General features: G+C 35.3%; 1 protein-coding gene across 2 annotated transcripts in view; it reads right to left on the reverse strand.

The window, feature by feature from the left end:
* Positions 1-2009: 2009 nt before the first annotated feature.
* The window catches only part of ARL5A (ADP ribosylation factor like GTPase 5A), a 31927-nt gene continuing 9649 nt past the window's right edge, over positions 2010-24287 (reverse strand). Inside the window, exons 2-7 of one of the 2 annotated variants that reach the window (XM_054548870.2) lie at positions 22813-22845; positions 20450-20510; positions 19480-19627; positions 17659-17742; positions 12137-12288; positions 2010-8660 (exon numbers count right to left, since the gene is read on the reverse strand). In XM_054548870.2, the coding sequence (XP_054404845.1) occupies positions 8612-8660; positions 12137-12288; positions 17659-17742; positions 19480-19627; positions 20450-20510; positions 22813-22845 (527 nt within the window). In that variant the 3' untranslated portion in view covers positions 2010-8611. The remainder of the gene's footprint in view (positions 8661-12136; positions 12289-17658; positions 17743-19479; positions 19628-20449; positions 20511-22812; positions 22846-24287) is intronic. The other variant, XM_002812482.6, reaches the window with a different exon arrangement.

Consider the following 24287-nt stretch of genomic DNA (forward strand, 5'->3'; position numbering starts at 1 on the left):
CCGTAATCCCAGCACTTTGGGAGGCTGAGACGAACAGATCACTTGAGACCAGGAGTTCGAGATCAGCCTGGCCAAGATGGCAAAACTCTGTCTCTACCAAAAATACAAAAAAATTAGCCAGGCATGGTGATGCATGCCTGTAATCCCAGCTACTCGGGAGGCTGAGGCAGGAGAATTGCTTGAACTTGGGAGGCGGAGGTTGCAGTGAACCAAGATCACACCACTGCATGCCAGCCTGGGTGACAGAGTGAGACTCTGTCTCAAAAAACACACCACTTTATATGCTGAAAAGATAATTATAAAAATTTAAGCAGTATACTACGATGTGTTTTGCACACACATCTGCAAAAACATGACAAAAGATAATATATTCACTATTTAAACAGAGCTCCAGTGGCGAAATTGGTTAGCACATGGTACTTATATTTACTGTTTTAATAATTTAATTTATTCACAAGAACACCAAGATTATAATAAATGAATAAAGCAAAAGAACAATTCAGAGGGAATTAAAATAGCAAAGAAAAATAGTCTCAATAAATAAATAGGTGCAAAATATAACAATATGCTTATCTCTCTATTAAACTGGAAAGGGTTTTGTTGTTTAACATATTAGTGAAAATTTGAAATAGGCACCCTCAAATCCCATCCTACCATTTAATCCAGTAGTTTCACCTGAGATTATAGCCAGAAGAAATAATTTCAAATATGAAAAAACACACTAAGTAGATGGCCATTGCAATGTTATTTATAATAATACAGGAAATACAGTAGAATATAATTTGGGGATCTAAATATATTGGAACTGTTTCAAAAAGATTTTTTAGGTAAACATCTATTTTGGTATAGAATAATTAGCTAGAATGCAAAGTATGTAATGATGAGAATAATGGGTCACCTAGGCATCCCAACTCATGGAATCCCAAAAGGGTGGTCATCAATCATAAGGAACACATTCAAAAGGACTGTTAGAGGTTATTCTAATGTTGTGAAAATCTCATCAATTTCATGGGACAAAAGTTATTTACTAACAAAAAGGGGATATTCCAAATATTAAAAAATGAAGGAAGAACAAGCATAAAAGATGAATAAGATGACACAGCTGTTTTTTCCAAAAAAGTTGGTATACCATTTACTATTTCAGTATCTGCAGATGCTGACAACAAACTCTGGTATGTTACTTACATTCCTTGATGTAGGCCCACACAGATTTCAAATACATAAAATTTGTATATATCTGCCACTGCATGATGCTTTTAGACCATTTTTAAGGAAATAAGTGCTATTTCTACTGAAAGAATGAATGAGAAAAACATACAGTCACCTAAAAACCCTTTTGAAGTTAGGCAGAATTAAATGAGAATTGAGGTAAGTGTTAAATAAGAATTAAACGAGGCAGTATGCTGCAATCACGTAGGTCAAAAAAAAAAAAAACCTACCTATGAGAACAAAAGAGGTAGAAAAAAACAACAAAAACATTAGTAGTCCATTCATTCATTCGTCAACACATATAAATTGAACACCTGTTGCATACCAGGCACTGTGTTCAGCACAGAGAGATATAATTGCCATCCTGGGGCTTACATTTTAGCAGAGGGGAGAAACACAACATTCAAGTCAGCATGTCACTGGGGCTGACTCCTCTCTCCCTGCTTTTTTCCCTTTTTTCTTCTGTTTACTAACAACTATGCTCATGAATGTTCACTTTAATAATATTCATTTTAAATGACTGAACTTTTCTCAGATTTTAAAAGAAATCAGCTATGCAAACTGATCATTATTTGTCAGCTCATTTCCAATTCTAACATTCAGAAATACAAGATAGAGAGCTCTCTATAAATTGACCAAGTGCCAGAAAAGTTTCCTAGAGAAGATCAGGACAATCTTTCTGTCATTCGTACAATGCAGCTGTCATACCTTTTCAATTACCATGTGGATCCCAGTCTTTCCAACACTGAATCTGCACGTTTAGAGAATAAACCAGAATAAAAACACTGACAACACAGAGGTGTGAATAGTAATTATAATTAACCCTTTCTAAAAGGAAAGGTATATGTAATAGTACATAATAGAGTAACAATTGTAACTCAAGTCTTTTTTTTTCCTTTTTACTCAAAGCATAAACCAGACACAATACGTTATACCAGATTAACATGCAACTTAAAAAGAGGTTAATGTACATATTAAGCATGGAAATTCACCAGTAAAATCTTATTTGTCATTTTACCCCAACTACCTTGACATTATTCTTCCATTTCATAATCAACAAGGTTCTACTTCTGGTCACCTGATAAACGCCTTGCATTCCTGGAGCTTGACATTTCAGTCAATTATGGACACAAGAACATTGTTACAAGCATAATGAAAAAACGCATCTACAAAACAGCTGACTGCACTGCTTTCAATGGAAAGGTCCCACTCCAACCTGCCCACTCCCTCCCTTTTCTGAGCACAAACATAAATATCCCCCAATCATTCATGAAGCTGTGTTGTCAAAAAAGTCCTGAAGCATTATTTCCCTAAACACCTAACACATCAGCACTGACCAAATAAAAACCACCCAAGCACTCTAAAATTCTCACTTTTTCAAACATTCCTTGTGTGTAAAATTTTCTTAGCATACAGAGAAACACAAGTTCACAAAATGATAAAAAGATGGGACAAAATTTCTGCCTCTTCTTGAATGGAAATCTTGAGTCAAAACCTTTTATTGTTTTGGAAATTCAAATACAAGAAACCTAAGGTTTTCTCATTTGCTTGTCAATATGCATAGAGCCCAATTGGCAGGGATGGAGAGGGGAGGGGGGAAGGTCTTATACAAACAGACTAGGTGGAATCCATTTTTACCTAGGCTTCTCTAGGACAATATGATAAACAAGAAAGATTAATATCTACTACAAGAATTTGTCATATTTAAAATCAATATGATTAGTAAAATGTATTTTAAGTACAAATTAAAATGATTAGTATACATTTCTCTCATTTCTAGAAACCAAGAGAGCCCTCATTAGACATAGCTGCCTCCTCAATGCTGTATCTTGGACATTAGCCTAAAAAAAAATCTTTAAAAGTGCTTTGCAGGTATCACCTCATCTCATGGAACCATAGAGGGATGTAAGAAAAGGCTACTCCAATCTAAAGGACTATTTTCAAGCAAAAATAGAGGAATTCTGTGTATCATTAATGAAAGAAGTTTAGGGGAAGGGTATAGTACATATTACAATAATTTAAAATCATACGCATATTTCACTTTCCATGCACGATGATTTTAACATGAAACAATGTAACTATACATCACTGAAAATACAATCAAGCTTTGCCCCAGAACTTACAGCCACTCTCTATAGTCAGTTAAGAAAAACCCTGGAAGAATATATGATAAATGTATTCAGATTCTATTAGTTTGATTTGTAAGCAGAATCTAAACAAAGAGGAGGAATTTGGGCACATATACACATGCACAAATGAAATGGCTCAACATCTAAATGATATGACACAAAATTACCACTACGAGAATCAAGAGGCTACTATGCAAGCAACAAACTTTTACTTATGATTTCAAACATACAGTTTAATTTTCTGTTAAAACTGTTTTAAAAAACAGTAGTAGGGTTCAGTTTTCTAGTCATGGCATGAACTAATGCCAGGGAACTATTTGTATTAGGAAAGAGACAAAATGGTGTGACTCGTGCTTCATTACATCATGGTTTGTTGAGGATTAGGTGAGTATCTTCCATTTCAAGACTTTTTATTTAGGCCAGGCGCGGTGGCTCACACCTGTAATCTCAGCACTTTAGGAGGCCGAGGCGGGCGGATTACGAGGTCAGGAGATTGAGACCATCCTGGCTAACACGGTGAAACCCCGTCTCTACTAAAAATACAAAAAATTAGCTGGGCATAGTGGCAGGCGCCTGCAGTCCCAGCTACTTGGGAGGCTGAGGCAGGACAATGGCGTGAACCCAGGAGGCAGAGGTTGCAGTGAGCCGAGATCTCGCCACTGCACTCCAGCCTGGATGACAGTGAGACTCTGTCTTAAAAAAAAAAAAAAAAAAAAGACTGTATTCAAATAAAGCACAAATTGTGACAGAAACCCTCTAGGCTGTGTCATCAGTTAAGACAAGCCATACGATACCATAGAAAATACATATAATTTATTAGATGGGCTTAAAATCAACACAAATCCATTTTTAGGCACTTCTTGAGTACAGACTATAGGAATTTTTTACCAAAGAACGGGATATCTAGCAGGCAACAGCATAAAGATTTAAAGTTTAATTTTCAGAACAATACACAAGGGCTAGACATTGATAAGAAATACTGCATAACTAATCCAAGTGTATCCTGGAACATTTCTTCACAATTTGACAGGACTTTAGGGTTAACTAGAAAGTTACTTTTTAGTATCCAAATTCTAATTTCTGGCTTTCTTTCCTTTTTACTCTATTATCATGGTCTTAAAATAATCTATCATAATTCTTTGAGGGAGCATGATATACAAGTTGTATTTTTGTGTAAGTGGAGCTTTAAAGACATATTTCTCTATCTACATTTACAGTCAATGCATGACAAGTGATTATTTTGATGTCTTTAAAGCCCATTTCAACAGGTTTATTTTTTAAGGATAGGCTTTTCATTACTAACTCCTTTAGACATCTAATGTTTATCTCTGTTTTGTAAGTAAACATGAAATAAAAATGGGATGTGGGAAATAGTTTCAAGAATGCCCTTAGGTTATAGACTACATATAAATTTGATTTGGCATCCTTTTCCAACTCAAACTGAACTGGTATTCTGTGAAACATAACCATTCTTGGTAGTGGGAAGATAATACACATAAAACTTAATCCTGCCCATGCCTAACCAGTAGCTCATGGAAGTGGCAGAGTCTGGGTATTTCTCCTATCTTTCTGAATCTACTTCCCAACATGTGAAGTTAAATTAAGAAGCATGAAAATGTTAAATATAATTTAAAGAATTCTAATATTGGCATCTATATGCTACACACACTGCAAGCTGGTCTTCTGATGGACTTCACATCTCTGATAATGCTCTCTAATGAGCAAAGTCCAAATCACTACCTCAAGCTAGTGGTGAGAAGATAGCAAGGAACTAGAAAAGCTACATAGAAACTACTGGTTTGGAAACCATTGTCTATAACAACAGTTACAAAGAAAGTTTAGAATAACCTCCAGGACAGAGATCTCTTCACTAATAGTAAATGAAGATACAGGAGAGCAAGGGATACCTGAGCTATGGGGAAGCTGACCTTGAAAGCAAGGAGGTCCAGATTACATTTGGAGAGTGGGAGAGGTCCAAGTTACAAGGAGAAACTTGTCTCTACCCAGCCTCGAAAAAGGGATTGATGGCAAGATACAACTGGGCAGTTGAGAGAAGACTGGAGTTTGGAGATAACTGATGATGTGGTATTATCTCCTGTATACAAAGCAGAGCCTATTACACGTACACTCCCAAAAATGCCTCCAGAGAAAACTAGAAAGTTGTCTATAGTTTTTCTATTTACACTAATATAAACAGATTTGGAGGTTGTCTGTACTGTATGTCGTTGCTGTAGTGACAGCAAGAAATGTAAAGTGCCTATACAAGGGGGGACAATAGAGTCCTATTTCTAGGCATCTTAATACTATATGCTGAGACAAAAAGGAAAAGAGTATCAGGGACTTCATGCCTTTGCTCAAGCTCTGTGCACTTCTCTGGGTCTCAAATGACCTACTAGGCACTTTTTAAAGGCCAGAAAATAAAAACTCTTCTTCCCTCTATTTCATCCCATGCTTCTAAAGTCACTTTCACTACCTATATTAAAAATGCCAGCCATCAGTGCTAAAGCAATTTTATATTCTTAAGGCAAAATGTCATATAAGAAAATGAATCCCCTATCCACTTCCCCACTATAACCCCTAAGCCACCTGCCTTCGTTGTATCCTTTGCCCATTATGAGGACCAAGATGTACTGGGAAGATAAAGAGAACTGAAAATTTCAAACAAGAACCCTCTATATAATGTGTAAGATGTACTTTTACAGATGCTATTATGACAAAATTAAACATATTCAAATGCTTATAGCATATGGTTACTTTTGCCCAGATATCAAAAGAAGTTACATGACTTTCAAAATTAGTATCAAAAACAGGATATTTAAATCCAGCCACATGTACAGAAGTATGAATCTTTGTTCTTCTCAAAGCTGAACACAATGACTCCATGAGATGTTTTCACTCAGAAGTGGCATATTAAAAACCCAAAAGCATCTCCCTCTGCTTAATTCCACTTAAACTACATACAAATTGCCAATATGACTTTTCACCAGCTTCTCCATCTTATTTGAAAATAATACTGTTAAAATGATTTTGACATTTTCATATATAAATTTATTTTTTTCCCAACTATAATTTTGGTTTTATGTACAAGTACACAAGTACCACCTTATTTTTAATGGTTACCTTGAAGGGTAGAAAACAAAATCATGTTTTATAAATGTGGTATAAAATTACACATCTTCTCATGGTGTCATGTCAATAATCCACTACACTAAACCAACTGTAACAAGGTAGTGCATGCTTTAAACATCCAATTAAGAATAAATCTGAGCCAACACCTTGATGATAAGGGAATGTGCTGATATCGTGTTAAACTGATGTGGCAGTAATCCAAGGGACTAAGCACATGATTATTCAAATTAAAAAATAAAAAGGACAAAAGGTGTGGATTTTCTGGGCTACATCACATAATATTTGTCTGGCGAAACCATAATACAGATTTGGGTAAAGGGGATTTTTAATAGATAACAAGTAATTCTTTATAGTGATTTGAGAAAGTATGAGAACATATGGGAAAAGCTTAGTAATTTAAGATTTACTTTTGTAAAACCATGTGGACAAATATTAAATGTTATGCTTGCATTTTGAACATTATAAATATAAAACACAGAACATCCAATGTTAAATACTGATCTCCCGTGCCTGACCTGGATTTAGATATTGAGTGTTTCCCATTTTAAAGAAAGAAACTTTCAAAGTTTTGTCAATACTTACAGTATATACTATTATTCCTCACCAAAATCTTCATGAAATTTAAAGGGCTGATATTGAAGGTAGTTTTTTTTTTCTCAAATATGCGAAAACATGTGAGTTTGGATTAACCTTCAGATTTTCAAGGCATGAAAGATACATAAATAGAGTACCCAAGAATATGTTTTAACACATTTAGGATAAGTTTGTTTACAGTTGTGACAGGAATACCTTTGACTTTCAGACATTGAAAAAATATACCCTAAGCAAACATAAAAGGTGTTTTGGGTCAAGTTACTTCTTAGTACAAATAACACATTGTATCAATCAATTTTTAAGCCAAATTATTAAAATCATTCAAAAAACACTTGCATTTTATAATTGTCAATGCATTTATGTAATAGAAGATACAACAAAATTTAGAAATAAAAAATCTCACACTATATTCCAAGTACCAAAATAAGAAGAAATTTGCAAATTAAGAAATTATCAATGTTGCTCAGAAACATGCCTTACTTTTACTCTGAAATTCACTTTAACTGCTTGACATATAATTTAATACTTAAAAATAATATAGCTAAGTTGTTTAATAGTATTTATAGAATGCTACTTTTCTGGGTAGACATGTTTCACAAAACAGTTTTCAATTAATGCTGAGCATTCATTTGATAATTTTAATCATAATTTGATTCACTGATTAATGGATTAGTAATTTATTCAGTAATTTAAATGCCATAAGAACCACTGAAAGGAATAATCTGATAGTTGCTCACTGTACAATCCTGCCCATTAGTAATACTAAGCCAAGAATCTGATAGCTATCCCACTCTGTTGAATTACATGTTTCCATGTGTGTGATTTTGGTCAACAACAAAAAATCGATACACAATGTCATGCTTTTTCCTTTTCCTTTTTTTTTTTTTTTTTTTAAAGGAGCAGCTCAGTGATTTGGGAGGTTGGTTAGTACAATACAGAGAACATAGAGAGAAAGTATAAAATGGCACTGAACACCAATGCCAATACTTATCTCATTATGGTTATAACGAAGGATATTATTATTTGTGTTATTTTTGTCTGGAACATAAATCAATGCCATTAACTTGAACTTGAGGTATATACACAACACACACACAACCTTAAGCAAAATACTTTTCATAAGTAACATTACATTTTAAAATATTGGAAACATTTGAATATCTGTGCTGATTTGTATTTTGACTTAATGGAACAAGAAGAAAATAACATTCAACTAGGGAGGGTAAAACTGATAATAAAGCTCTTAAAATTCAAAATGTCTTCCTCTCCCTTTGTACTTACCATAGGCTACACAATGTCCTGAGAGGATTCATTATGAGAAAAATGTCAATCACAGCTTTAATAACTTACTTTGGAAAAAACTAATGAGAAAGCAAACTGGAAGGTAAGACTTCATCTTTGTTTTCAAATAAGTGGTCTTAATTTTTCTTCTTATAGAAAAAGTTTAAATCAGTTTATTATAAATATATCTAAACCATTAATTTTTGCAGCTTTCAGGTAAAGTCCAGCACTTCATTTATACAAAATCTATGAGAAGAGGTCAGTAGAGATCATCTAATCTTAAGTCGTGACATCATCCATTCAAGTCCTTGGCACAATCTATAAAGAAAACAAAATCATTTGATGAAATTCTGAACTAAGAAGCTATGAACAGCAAACTATGAACAGCAAACTAAAAGACAGTATTTTTCATTTAGCTAAATAACAAAGATTTAAAAATCAATAATATTCAGTGCTTGGGCTGCTGCAGTGAAGCCATATTCTCATACACAATATATCTGTGCTTTTTTTGTCTTTCCTCTTTTTTAGACAGGGTCTCACTTTATCACCCAGGCTGGAGTGCAATGGCACAATCAATGGCAGCCGTGACCTCCTGGGCTCAAGCGATCTCCCCACCTCAGCTTCCCCAGTAGCAGGGACTACAGGCGTGTGCCACCACGCCCAGCTAATACATCTGTGTTCTTTTGGTTCGGTTATATCTCTAGTGCCCAGAACGCTGTCTGACACTTTAAAAAAGCTTTATAATTATACAATGAGTGCCCACAGAAAACAACATATGTCAAAAATATATCTGGCAATACGTATCAAAAATATGTAAAATATCAATACTCTGCATCCTTTTTTCTACTTCTAGAAATGTATCCTAAAAAAGAAAATCAGACATAAACATAGACTTACATACAAAACTGTTCATTAAAGTACTTTTAATAGGAAAATAATTTTTGTCTAGAAATACAGAAAAAAATAAATTACAAGATATTTGTATGATGAAATATTTAAAATTTTCCTTTAAAAAATGATTTCATAATTCTTATCACCAGGAAATGGAGGAAATAAAACCATTTTATAATAGGATAAAATGCTCATGATATAAATGAAAAATGGCAGGATAGTCAACAAAATATATATTGTAGTTATTAAAACAAAGTATACACATAATATGTTACATAAATATTATAAAATGTAAGTATGTAAAACTTTTGAAGGCAATAAAATTTCTTATCAGTAACATCAGTTATCACTGAACAACTGGTAATTGAACATAACCCAAAATATAGAAAAGGATGTTCACTGTGGGAAAAGAAACTAAAAGTTGAACAAGAGAGAAATGGTTGTACACATTAAGTTACAATAAAATGAAGAACTGTTACAAGTATTAACTATTATCTATGACAAGCTTTTGCAGACATAAAAAACTATCTTACATTACTAAATATTTTTCAATTCAGATTTTTGTTAAGTATGAGTCTAATAATGTAAAAGAAGACACAAATAGAAAAAAGATGGCAATGAGGTAAATAAATGGATGTTTTGGAATAAATAGATTCGTTACTTTTAAACTACTGATAGGAAATAGTACACAAAAATAACAGATGAAGAGATTGTTTAACTCCAAACTGATAAATGAACAGTAGTTACCTAATAGCAAACTAGAAACTGACTTAACATCCATTCTCTTAATCTTTACAACACTGAGATCAGAATCCTTCCAATGTTACAGAGGAAACCCAGGGTGGGCAATGTTAGCAAATGGGAAAAGTAAGAGTCAAATGAAGCCATGCACCGAAGTTTGTGATCTCCAATCCACTGAATCAAAACGCTAATGAATACTAAAACCAATAATTTAGATCAAGGTAGCTGAACTATAAAAGAAAAACAGAACATTTGTCTCAAAACCAAACTCATCTATTACTTTCCTATTTTTAAAACAAAATTGCTTTACCTCTTTTTAAAATGAAATTGAGTTAATATCTATACTAATGATACATTTTCCATACAATTATCAAAGTATATAAATTAAATGTTATGTCAATCCTAAATGACTTGTCTTTATTGCCAAATATTATAAATCCATGCTTTTGCTTGACAAAGATATGTATGTTAGACTATTTGACAAAGAAATACTTAACATATTTTTACTTAAATGAATACATGGATAATTGGTATTATCTGTGATTTTTTTTAATGAACATTTTTTTAATTAAAAAACCTTTTTTAAGGTTCTATTTATGCTCTTCCAAATGTCAGTAATAGTGCCTTCTATTAAGATTTGGCTTCAATAATTCATTATATTTGGTTCACCCTTCATTGTGGTCTTGAAAGGAATACAATTTCTCCCACTTGAGCTAATTCATCTATACCCCATGCTTTTGTCCTTTCCTAACACCTCAAGAACCTCAACCCCAAACTTAAGACCTCTATTTAGAATTCATCGCTTATTTCTTTTTTTCTCTGCTTTTAAATGCAATCATGCATCATTTAATGACAGGGATACATTCTGAGAAATGTGTCAGGTGATTTCATCATTGTGTGAACATCATAGAGTGTACTTACACAAACCTAGATAGTATAGCCTAGTATGCACCTAGGATCTGTGCTATACAGCCTGTTGCTCCCAGGCTACACACCTATACAGCATGTTACTGTACTAAATTCTGTAGGTAACCACAACCCAATAGTAAGAACTTTTGTACCGAAACGTATCTAAAAATAGAACAGGTTATTGTAAACATATAGTATTTTAATTTTACGGGACCACTGTCATATATGTGGTCTATCACTGACCAAAACATCATTATAGGGTGCATGACTATATATACAGATCCACCATATTTTGGAAAAACAGCAACAAAAATTGTACTTTAGTTTGGTCCTCCTTTTAGCTTTTTATCCTATTTCCAACCTCGTCTATTTTATCTCTCCTTCCTCTTCTTGCCACACTCTAGAGTTTACAAAGCTATTTTTGCTTCCTAAAATCTACCTCCTCTTTAAACTACACTTACCTCATGCCCACTTTCCCAATGCACAGAATTTGTTCTGACAAACTGGTTGAATGTACTCATTTGTTGTTAATTCAATGGCATCCTCTCCATCTTCCTGGTCCTTGACCTTAGATTTGACAATGCTGACCACACCACTTCCTTCTTGAAATACTTTCATCTCTGGGTGCTAGACAGGGCAAATTTCTACTATAGGCACACACTTCTTTTCCAACACCTATCATTCCAGAACCAAGGACCATCATTGCTATACTCTCTCCAATTCTCCCAATCCTTCTTTTGTTTAAGTGCATCAGTTCCAACAGTAAATAACTCCAAAGTAGTCTCAGACATGCATTCTCTTTGATTGATTTGAGCTTCTTTATGCATAAAATATCACTTAAAAACAATTACTCTGTAGGACTGTTACGGGGATTAAATGAAGCACTATATGGAAAACTCCACACACAGGACTTGCTCAGCAAGTGTCAGGTCTTCAGTTCCACTATCATCGTAAAATGTATTTCTTAACTTCTCCAGCTCTCACTGATACTCTCATTTCTCTGAGCTCCTATAGCAATTATAACAGCTACATGCTTACATGTTCAGTAGGTTTATGTGTATTATGTTTATGTTGTTTTACTATTTACAGAACCACCCTAAAAAGTCTCTGATTACAGACATGAACTACAGCTTACGTCTGTCCCTTACGATGTTTTATACACAATAGCCTTAAATATTTAGGAGTTTAAAGAAGATATACATGTTTCTAAGCAAAATACATGTTCGATAACATCTAAGAGGAAGATGTCTTACCCCTCGCCAGTTAGAGCACAGCATGCCTGGATATGCCACTGGTGATCTTTAATAGAAGTTAGCTTCAAAAACTGGGAGATTTCTGCTACAGTCATGCATTCTTTAACATCTTGTTTATTAGCAAAAATCAGCAATCCAGCTTTTCTTAGGTCCTATTAAAGCAAATAAAACTGTAAAGGCCAATACATTTTCCACATATTTTTCAACTTAATTAACAGAATCTTTTTCACAATCTTAGTAAACAAGAATTTCTCAACTATGTGACATAAAAGCATCTCAGTGCCTAGGCTGATAACACATTTTTTATACTTGTATGTGTTTACATATTTCTTATAGTCTCAGACTACAATTTTTTATGGTCCTAAGTGCTGTATTTAACAGTCATGTTTCCCAGTATATATACCACCCACCCCCTAAATCCAAAATTAGGCTTAAATGGCTAAGAACTACCTTTTAGCCTAATACTTGAGAGCTCTCCAAAATTTTATTTTGCCTATACTTTTCTGCTTTACCTCACATCACTCCTATATAAGTACTCTGCTGTAATTAGCAACCTATCCTACTGCTCTCTAAACAGTTTTGGGGACTGCCATCTCTATGTTGTTCAGATCATTTCTCTTGCATATATTTCCTTCCCTCCAACCTCCTAAACCAGCCTTTCCCAATCAGGATTCCACAAGAGAATTAAGTTCCACAGAAAACGATGAGTGACTACATTGCAAATCTCCCAATAATGTACACAGCTAGTACCTTCTAGCTGCATAGGAAATAAATGAATTCATTACAATGTATGCCTTAAAAGCTTAGGGCTTAATTCTCAGCTGAAGTTCTATCCTAAACCAATCCTATTCACCCTAATTTCTGTCACTGCATATGAAGATTTCTTAGATTTAAATATGTAATACGGCCATCTTGGAGTGGCATTAAACTTATCAAGTTTCCCCAATTAGAAGTTCTATTCCTTCAATGCTATGACTCAGAGGCAAGTTCTTTAAGCTTTCTGAATTTGTTCCTCATATCTTTTATTGAGTATCTGATCTGAGCAAGACACCCACTGCATTAACCCTTTTCCAAATGTAATTGTGCACACTCCAAATAACTGGTATAATGTTTTACTCACTAAACAGGCCAAAGGTTCTTAGTCTCTTCCTGCCCCACTCCTCTCTACCTGCCAGTTTTAAAGCCAGGGACTTCCTTGAAAATCTGTTCAAAATCACAGACCTTTCCCCCCAAAACACACATATGCATATACACAAAATTTTTTAAAGTTTATGTACAATTTAAGAGTGTTAATGAATACCCTAAATTCCCTACATGGATACTGGGCCAAGAATCCATGACGGATGTACTCAATTAGCAAGTGAAACCCTCATAAAATTCTGCCTGTTATATATTAAGAGATATAAAATTAAGGTTTTGGTGCCACACTTGCCAAGTTTTCACAACTGTTGAATGGCATTTGTCTTCTTAGGGATTTTACTGAGATATTTTGGTTTTAATAATGTGTGTATGTGTTTGAATAAATAAAATCTTCAGATACAAAATGACTTTTGTTAGAATATAGTTTTGATGATTCTTTCTGATGCAAATAAAAACATTAGTAGTATATTTGTATTTCTTATTTGGTTAAAGGAGTTAATGTAAAATATTTTATATAACAATCAAGACTGACTTTAATTACAGTGCCCTCTGCAGGATGGCAGCTATTAATGCTACCACAGTTTATATAGTTATCTGAATAAGTATGGTCAGAAAGGAATACTGCTACAATGTTTGCAATTTTAAGATTTCATGTTCAACTAGTTTCACCTATATTTCAGTTCACCTGCCTATATCAAAGGCAAAAAACTTGAAGAGATAAAGTATAACGTATATACATATAGTCATTATTAAGGATATACAGTAAATATTTTTTCTTTTCTCCTAAACAGAAAATGAAACCATTAATCAGCCGGGCATGGTGGCTCACACCTGTAACCTCAGCACTTTGGAAGGCCGAGGTGGGTGGATCTCTTGAAGCCAGGAGTTTGAAACTAGCCTGGCCAACATGGCGAAACCCCGTTTCAACTGAAAATATAAAAATCAGCAAGGTGTAGTGGTGCACACCTGTACTCTCAGCTACTCAGGAAGCTGAGGGATGAGAATACCTTGAACCCAAGAGGCGGAGGTTGCAGCGAGCAAAGATAGCGCCACTGCACTCCAGCCTGGGCAACAGAGTGAGACTCTGTATCAAAAAAACACAAAGAAACCATTATCAATAGTTGTTATGTGGCTGAGTCAATAAGTAGATGGACTTTCCATGGTATTTAATTCCTATCTTCCTATCTTCTCAGTTTCAGTACGTCTTGCTAGTGTGTGCTGAAGTCTTATATAGGTCAAGTTTGCGAATGTTGACATGTTGAAAGAACAACCTTCTGACAAATACTTGGCACAAGTTAGGACACACGGTTTATATTATTATAAGTAATCTGTATTCACTCTTAATGATGAAATTATTTGTAGAAGCCCCTGAACTGAAAATTGAAAAATACAAAAAATAAAGCCATTTAATAAAAGGTATCCAAATACCTTAAATCAGTTTTTCTAGATCTCAAAGGTTCAAACTTTAATTTAGAGTTCTTGACTTTTAAGAAGTTATTTTATCAATTTTTAAATATTTAGAAAGAGAAGAAAATCTTCATTTGCTTTTTATTACATAACCTCAAAACCAAATATGTATATATTAGAACAGTAGAAAATAGATATATTAAATTAAGGCTGTTCATCAACGTGACTTAACAAGAGGTCAAAGTATAAGGTGAACAATGGTGATCTTTTGTACATAAACCATTTCAAACACTTTAAAACCACTTCTGCTACAAATTTCTAGACTAAGATATATTTTAGTTTTATCAAGGAGATGAATAACAGCAATTGCAAGACACATTTACTTAGCATCTTCTATATACCATATATAGTTGCCAATTTGTTTCTTAAAACTTCATTTGGGGACTGGGTGCTCACGCCTGTAATCCCAGCACTTTGGGAGGCTGAGGCGGGCAGATCACCTGCGGTCAGGAGTTCGAGACCAGCCTGGCCAAAATGGTGAAACCCCGTCTCTACTAAAAATATAAAAAAATTAGCTGGGCATGGTGGTGGGCGCCTGTAATCTCAGCTACTAGGGAGGCTGAGGCAGGAGAATTGCTTGAACCCAGAAGATGGAGGTTGCAGTGAGCCGATACGGTGCCACTGCACTCCAGCCTGGGCAACAGAGTGAGACTCTGAAACAAAACAACAACAACAACAAAAAAACTTCATTTGTGAAGGTAACTCCTAGAAGTTGAGTCATTCTGAATAAAATTTCAGACTTCGGTGTTTGGAACCATTTTAAAATTAATGAGTTCTAAAGTTGTACACTTCATTTATGATAAAACTTTGAAAATTATTTTAAAATTTTTACAGTTTTGTATTTTGTAATAATGTAAAGAATCATTATCAGTGATGACAATAAGATTTCGTTGATTTATGTAGTAAGAAACATCCAACTAACATCATGTCTACATTTATTTTTCACTCACACATTCTCACTCGTTGATCCATTTGTCTCTCTCCAGAACTCTGCCTGTTTGGCTCTTCTTGACCCTACTGAGTAGCTTGCTCAAACTCCTAACTTCATCTGTAATTCCTTTCTTCTCTGGTCATCTCCTCATTCAGTCTCCTTTCACTTTCCAACTAGGCCCTACTTATGTCTTCTTTTTTCTTCTGCTAATAAAGAGTCTGAATGAGAATACTCAAGTTCAAAACCTGGCTCTTAAAAAGCTAGTCAAGTCACATAACCTTTCTGGGCCCCAGTGTAGTCACCCATAACAGATAACATTAAGTGACCTATGTAAGTTAATGCCCCCAGCTAGTAAAAATCAAAGACTTTGAACCCTACTACTGGGCTCTTCATATACCAATCCTGCTGCATATTGGCCAATTAGAGTAAAAATCAGATAGGGAGACTACCTGTTAACAAAGTAAAAGATATAGCCCAGAGACAAATAACATTTGTATCAGTTTTTCTTTTTCCAAAGTCTTCATAAAACCACCCTTTGGAATAAACTGAAAAATGCTGCATTTTTGCAAAATAGGAATTTGAAAAGAAAAAAAAAAACAACCTTTATCTTCTGCCTGTTTTATGGCTTATTGCTTGTACCCCAACTAGCAATGAATCTGGCAAATGAACACAGAATGGCAAGATGTATTTCTGTAAATCTCCAGGAGGTTTAAACACAGCTGCCGGAATTAGAGTCCAAAATAGGAAAAGGTGCATCTTGGTGGTCATAAGGAAATGAGGAACCTCAATTTATAAAACTACTTTACTAGGTTAGGTTCCCTAAAGCCCTGAAAGGTTGTCTGAAATACACAAAATTCTTAACGCAAATCTCAAAAGCAAATCATCAAATCAATAATAAAATTAACATAAAACTTCACTACAAAGATATCCCTGTTTTCCTAAGCTTTGCAAAAAATTCCACTGAAATAAAAAAACTCTATATATCTAAATATTAACTTTTCTATTCCTAGCTATAAATGAGTTGAGAAAGTAGCAACTGCAATAAGATATCTAAAAATAATCAATTTTACTAAATACTATATAAACACTATAATGTTATAGTTATCAAGTTGACTATATTATTCAGTTTTTTAAATTTATGTTACTGTAATATTTTTCTATTTTAAAAATTTTAATTTTTAAATCTATTTTTATTTCTACTTACTTATTTTTAATTTTATTTTTTGAGACAGGGTCTCACTCTGTCACTCAGGCTGAAGTGCAGTGGCAAGAACAGCTCACTGTAGCCTTGACCTCCTGGGCTCAAGCGATCTACTCGCCTCAGTCTCACGAGTAGCTGGGACTACAGGTGCATGCCACCACACCTGGCTAATTTTGTTTATTTTTCGTAGAGACGGGGTCTTGCCATGTTGCTCAGCTGGTCTTGAACTCTTGGGTTCAAGCGATCCCCCCACCTCAGTCTCCTAAAGTGCTGTGATTACAGGAGTGAGCCACTGTGCCCGGCAGGTATTTTTCAAGGACTAAGAAAATGTGGCTAGTCATCTAGTTTTGTTTAGTCAAAGGGACAATATCAGAGAAACCTAACAGCAATTACATTTAAATATTAGTCTGCTGAGTAACAATCAAGAATTGCTAAGCACCCAGGTACTTCAAAATCTCATTTCCAATGATAATCCTCTGTATAATTAATCTATTCAAAACGCAAAATGAAAGTCACTTATAGAAATTACTTTTGCCCAGGAAAATTGTGAAACCAAATGTATCTAGGATAAGTGAAATAAAGTTCTGCAACTTACTCCACAATCTTTCTGCTGCTTCTGGATACACTTCCAAACTGGGAGATGTCAAAGTAATTGAGCAACGTGGCCAGCAAATAACTAATTATTTTTAAAAATTTGAAATTGATAGCACTCTCATGAGAAACTAGAAAACAAAATATCGATTCCCATACCCTTCCCATATCTAATGTAAAAAGACTACTTACCTCATGCGCTAACATTTTATAGAGTTCTTCTCTAGTTACAGAAATCCTCTCTCTGTCTGTACTGTCCACAACAACTATTACAAACTAAAATAATTACAAAAAAATTATTAGTGATTATACAATTTGGTATCTGTAAAATTTATAATGTGTTTATTTGACATACAGGCTATTAATATCAAGAAATTGGAATCTTACGGTATTGTTGGAAAATCAGAGCTACCTATACATTGTGAAGCCAAAAGGTCTGATCGATTTTAATATATTTACTAATTTTTAACAGAAAAGAGAATATGATACTAACATTCTAACTAATATATATATATAACGCATGTCTGTTTTCTAAACTAGTATCTTGAATGCTAATGGACCTATATCCATCTATTTGCACTACAAATCAACAAGAAAAACATGCAATATGATCCTAAATTTATTACTTCCAGTAGATATTATTTATTAATATCAATCTGAACACCTAAAAGGGCATGGGTATGGGAGTAAAGTAATGTGACAAGATAAAGAAATCAATTAAAAAAAAAATCAACCAACTGAAAGAATAAATCTCTATCTAAAAACAAGCTCTCTTCCTTACGTAAGTATCACCTGCTACCTGCAAGCACGACCCCTTCATAAACTGAAGATGAGACTGGTATCAGAAGGTGCAATGAAAGACTTGTGATTGCTGTACAGGACTGAGCTCCACCGCACCTCTTCCTCAACTCCGTGAGCACCCAAAAGCAAGAGATCAGCAGGAACAGACGGAGATTTAACTTACTCACTTTATGATAGCATTTATGATGCCCAAGTTGGTTCTGACTGCCTATTAGTAACATGCACTATTTATTTTTTGGACCTAGATCTTAATTTTTAAATAAACTATTATGATTTTCTGGATCTTTTCAATTCTTCAGACTTCATCAACCAAAAGGCAGATGTATGAGAGAACTGCTACTTTACCTCTCCTCTCACGTGACAGCTTACTGATAGGTGGCTTTATCACTGTTAAGGCCCATTTTATTCCAAGGTATTTTAATAAAACTGTTAATTTTCAGGCTGTTGGCATGAATTTGAAACCTATAGCATTATGTATACACTAGCATATATACCTTTATAATCATACATAACTTCCCTTACAAAAAAATGATTAAATGCCTAATGCAGTGTTGGGAAATCAAGTTGTTAGATACACTTAATGGTTTCCTAATGACTTAAAAGTCAGCTTTATATACATATAAACCATGCATTATTAACTTATAATAATGAACACCACAAAAACAATGGTCAGTGTTTTAACTCACAGGTCTATGCAATGAAGCACTCAAATGTCAAAGGTCTGAAATTTCCTTTGGGAAATAATGTGTAAATAAAAAGATATGATTATGTCTAAAATGCCTTATAATCAAAAGAAAAACAATTATTTAATGTGCAACTGTGTTTTGTAAAAGAAAATAGTAAAACTGGCTAGGATTCAAACCACCAAAACCCTCTCATTTGGTTAGCTAAACTCAGTCAAACATAAATAGAGAGAAATGAAATTATAAACTATGAGATGGAAGTCATTAAAAAAAAAACTATTAAAGACAAGTTCTGGGATCAATACACAATCAGAACATAATTAACCACCAATTCTCCCTATAGAGGTTCAATGATAGTGGACAAATTGAACAATGACCTTGGAATAGGAAATCAAAGATTTTACTCTGCTTAAACTCTCTATGTATTAACATACTGTGATATTTCAAAAAGATTAACTATAAGGACTCAAATCCAGATGTTTTCCAAGCATTCTGTTCATAGAATTTTAAATATTGTAAGAAACATTACCTCTGTGTTAGTATAGTAAGTGTTCCAGGAAGAACGAAGAGATTCTTGGCCACCAATATCCCACATTAGGAAACGTGTATTATTAACCACTATCTCTTCTACATTACTTCCTATTGTAGGAGATGTATGTACAACTTCATTCATAGAACTGGGGAAAAAAGTTTATATACATTACAATTAGCAAGGAAGCTAACTTGCTTGAACAATTTTTTAATCAAGGACAAATCAGCATGACCTCCTTTCATAATTTATACCTAAATATCTTTTTCCCACTAGTTTACAACATGAGTGAGGGTTTAAACAGGGCTGGAACTAGGTCGTAGGCTATCTGGCATATACTAGATCATTCCAGGAAACTTTATAGTTTCTACTTTATAGTTTTCTACTTTCTTTTTTTAAATGTTACCCAGGCCGGAGTGCAGTGGTGTGATCATACATAATCAGTGGCATGAGGTTCACTGCAGCCTTGACCTCCTGAATAGGATCAAGCAATCGTCCCACCTCAGTCTCCTGAGTAGCTGGAACTACAGGTGTGCACCACTATGTCCAGCTAATTTTAAAATATATATATATTCATATGTATCTTATAAAGAGATGGCATCTCACTATGTGGCCCAAGCGGTTTCTCAAAGTCCTGGCTTTAAGCGATCCTCCCACCTCTGCCACCCAAAGTGTTGGGATAAAGGCATGAGCCACCACACCCGGCCATATTTTTCTACTTTCTATAAACAAAAGAGCTTTAGCACAAAACAAGTGGACAACTCAATGCCAACTATATGCTCAATATCATACAAATTTCTTGCTTTCTACTAACTATTGCTGAGATCTGGCTCCAGGTTTATAGTCAACCTGCTTTCCTACAGGGTAACTTAGGTTTCATGTAATTTCTTACTGCATTCATTGATCGACTATCACCCAGGCCAAAAAAGTAACTAGAAATAAAATAATTTTTAAGATAGTTAATACTTACAATTGGTAAAGAATGGTAGTTTTCCCTGCATTATCCAGCCCAACAATGATAACTTTGTGCTCTGAAATAGAGAAAACACCAGTGATTTTTTTTCAAAAAAGGAAAAAAAAGATTAATTATAGAAAAAAATATACTCTGTATTTCACCCTTCTATCTATGGCATAATTCAGTGCATGGCACTTTATACTTTCTCAGAAGTCAAAAGAACATCCTAGCAAGAACAGCAGAAATGTGCCATTATACTCACCTTCCCCATCGCCATTATTCTAGAGACAACTCTCATCTTTCCAACCACCTCTGTAGGAAGCCATAGCACTACATTTCCTCTATTCCTAGGCAAGCCTACTCTCAGTAAAGTAGACCAAACATAATCACAATTTACAAATGACTTAAAGTATAAATGTTTCACATTGGATTACATCAATGAGGTTCTAACTGGAACTTAAAGCATCAACTGAGTGCGCGTATGTGAAGTGGAGTGAATGGGAAGGAAAAAGGACAGTTTTTTAAATGGGTAATTGTAAATTATGAGTACCTTAAAACCACAGGGCCACTGTAACATGAAAAACAAATCTAAGAATCTATGGCTATGGTGGCAGTGACTCCCTCCCTCCGTTTGGCTTCTGTGGCACCACTTTCTCCAAGTTTTCTTCCTGTCTCTAGTCATTCATTTTTTTCAATGACTCCTCTTCCTTGAGTCTTCTTTCAGACATTTACGTTCCCCAGATGTTTTCTTGCACCCTCTTCACATTTCAGTCAGGCATTTGTAAGACCCATCTATTTCCAGCCTGTCTGAAAGCAATTCCCAAAGACAGCACAGCATGTGGAAGAAGCCAGTGTCCAAGATGGCCTCTGGATAGTCATGCCCTTATGTAGCTGCCTCCTCTTGAATCTGGGCTGGCCCTGTGAGTTACTTTTAACCCACAGACGCAGCAGAAATGACCAGACGTGATTTCTGAGCTTAAATCATCAGAAACATTGCAGTTGCTGCCTGGCTGTCTTGGACAAGTCCTCCTGGGGTAAGTCAGATACTATACAGCAAGCCCAAGACTGCTGTGCCATTTAATGAGTAAGCCCAAGTTGATCATGTGGTGAGACCCTGTTGAAAGGGATGACCAGTCAGCCCCTATCTCTTCTAGCCACTCTAGCTGAGATGACAGACAGACAAATAAAGAAGCCATCTTGGACATGCAGCCTGGTTGAACCTACAGAGTACTCTAATTTTAGCTGCTATCTGACTGCAACCAAAGGAGACTCCCCAAGGTAGAACTTCCTAGCTGAGCTTAGTCGGTGCATAAGAAACATGAAAAATAATAAATCATTGCTTTAAGTCATAAAATTAAAGAATAGCTTATTACATAGAAACAGATAATTGAAGGAGATATTAATGGTATTATATGACCTTGAGCAAATGACTTTTATTATTTCTCTGACCTTAAGTTTCTTCATTGTAAGACAGGGGAAATACTATCTATCACTCAGGGTTGTTTAACAATTAAAATAGCACACAGCAGTGCCTAGCACTGAAGAGAAGAGAGTTCTTAACCTGTTTTGCTAGCCCAGAAAAAGATAAAAATTTACTAGAAACCGTACTTCAAATTTTGAATTTTGATCTTTTCCAAGGCTAGTGATATCTAGTACGACACTCTCAAGACACTGGGAAGTAGCAGTGAGCTGCAGCTCCCAGTCGGCCACTCAATAACGAGGGTAAACAACCAATACTGCATAATAGTATATACTGTGCTATCAAATGGTTTTGCCCAACTGGAGGCTAATGTCTGTGTATTGAGCACATTTAAGGTAGGCTAGGCTAAGCTATGATGTTCAGTAGGTTAGGTGTAATAAAAGTGTTTTGACTTGTTACTTTCAACTTATAACAAGTTTATTGGCACATAACTACATCATAAGTTGAAGGGCATCTATAACTAAAGTTCAAGTCACTCTCCCTACACAAGCTGCACATATGTTCACAGCAAACATTTCTCTACAGCTACTCGTGGTATCACCCAATGCCGGAATTATCCTAATTCTCCATTTAGGGAATTACACCAATCCTTTAAGGTCTAGCTTTCCACGTAAAATCACTTTCTCCTGCTTTCCCACACTACCTCTACTCTAGCACTTATCCTAATTATTTACATGTGCACTAATCTCTGCTTAATGAGGCATCTTCAACTGTACAGAATACATATTAATCATCTTTACATTCTAGTGACTACAACTATTCCTGGCATAAAGTAGGTACTCGATAAATGTTGAATTAATATTCATTCTATAAGTAATAAATGTTGAGGATTATAACGCCTCAGAGTAAGATCTTTATAATTCAAATGGTAGATGTTTTCCAAATAATTGCCACTTACCAGAGGAAATTCCTAATGATCTATAGGCACCTCCTATTATACAAAAATAGGAAGATCAAGTAAATAAAACATTTTAATACAATCTATTTTATCCAGTAATCTATTTCTTTGTAAGAAAGAGTAGGCAGCTTAGAACCACTAGGGTCCTTAAGTGACATGACCACCTGCCCCTTTTATGAGTTATTAAGAATCTTTTTAAAGACCTAGGGCCCAGGCCAGGTGTGGTGGCTCATGCCTATAATCCCAGCACTTTGGGAGGCTGAGGCCAGTCGGGTGGATCACCCGAGGTCAGGAGTTCAAGACCAACGTGACCAACATGGTGAAACTCCATCTCTACTAAAAATACAAAACTAGCTGGGCGTGGTGGCACATACCTGTAATCCCAGCTACTTGGGAGGCTGAGGCAGAAGAATCGCTTGAACCCAGGAGGTGGAGAGTTGCAGTGAGCCAAGATCATGCCATTACACTCCAGCCTGGGCAACAAGAGCGAAACTCCGTCTGTGGCCTTTAGTCTCCCAGATCCACAAACAATTCTGCTACTATCCTAGAATAGACAGGACTCAGAGAGAGCAATTCATGGAAATGACTAAGACATAAATAAGAACAGCAAATGAGTAACATAAAATAAGACCAAATGTTGAAAAATGAATGACAAGTAAGAAGTCTATCCCTGAGGAAATGTTACACGGTGGCTGAATTAAAATCAGATGATTACTTGGGGAGCATGGAATCCCAACCACAAGGAGTGTTACAGGCTGCAATGACGGATGTGAATCTTTTTTTTTTTTTTTTTTGAGACAGGGTCTCACTCTTGCTGCCCAGGCTGGATTGCAGTATCACAATCACGGCTCACTGTTGCCTCAACCTCCCAGGCTCGAGCGATCCACCCACCTCAGCCTCCTGAGTAGCTGGGACCACAGGTGTGCACCACCACACCTGGATATTTTGTTTCTTTTGTAGAGATGGGGTGTCCCTATGTTGCCCAGGCCGGTCTCAAACTCCTGGGCTCAAGCAATCCTCCCGCCTCAGCCTCAAAAAGTGCTAGGATTAGAGGTGCAAGCCACTGTACCTGGTCTGAATTCATCTTTAGAGCAAGGCCATGCCTGCATGAGGGCCAGGTAATCAAGTCCTTGGGACAAGGTACCTTTGCACCTAGAAAGTTTTTAAATAGCATGGCAATTCTGCCTAACTCCATTTTTCTATGTCCCAAAATTAAGCATTCATTTTCTGATGACATAATTCCTCTTCAGTTTTATTAATACATGCACTCATAAACATTTTTAACACAACTAGAATTCATTATCAGGCTATACTCTGATCTCTGACTTGGATAACAGTTTTTAGCTTCCCAGGTGAATACTGATTTTTAATCCCAGCATTCTCAAAATGTCAACTTATTTTTAAGTTCCGGGAATATATCCCGCCCCCGCCTCCACCCCATTCCCCCAACGTATTAGCTACAGGCCAGAATTTAG

The sequence above is a fragment of the Pongo abelii genome, chromosome 11, assembly GCF_028885655.2.
Source record: "Pongo abelii isolate AG06213 chromosome 11, NHGRI_mPonAbe1-v2.0_pri, whole genome shotgun sequence".
In the NCBI taxonomy this organism is placed as follows: Eukaryota; Metazoa; Chordata; class Mammalia; order Primates; family Hominidae; genus Pongo; species Pongo abelii.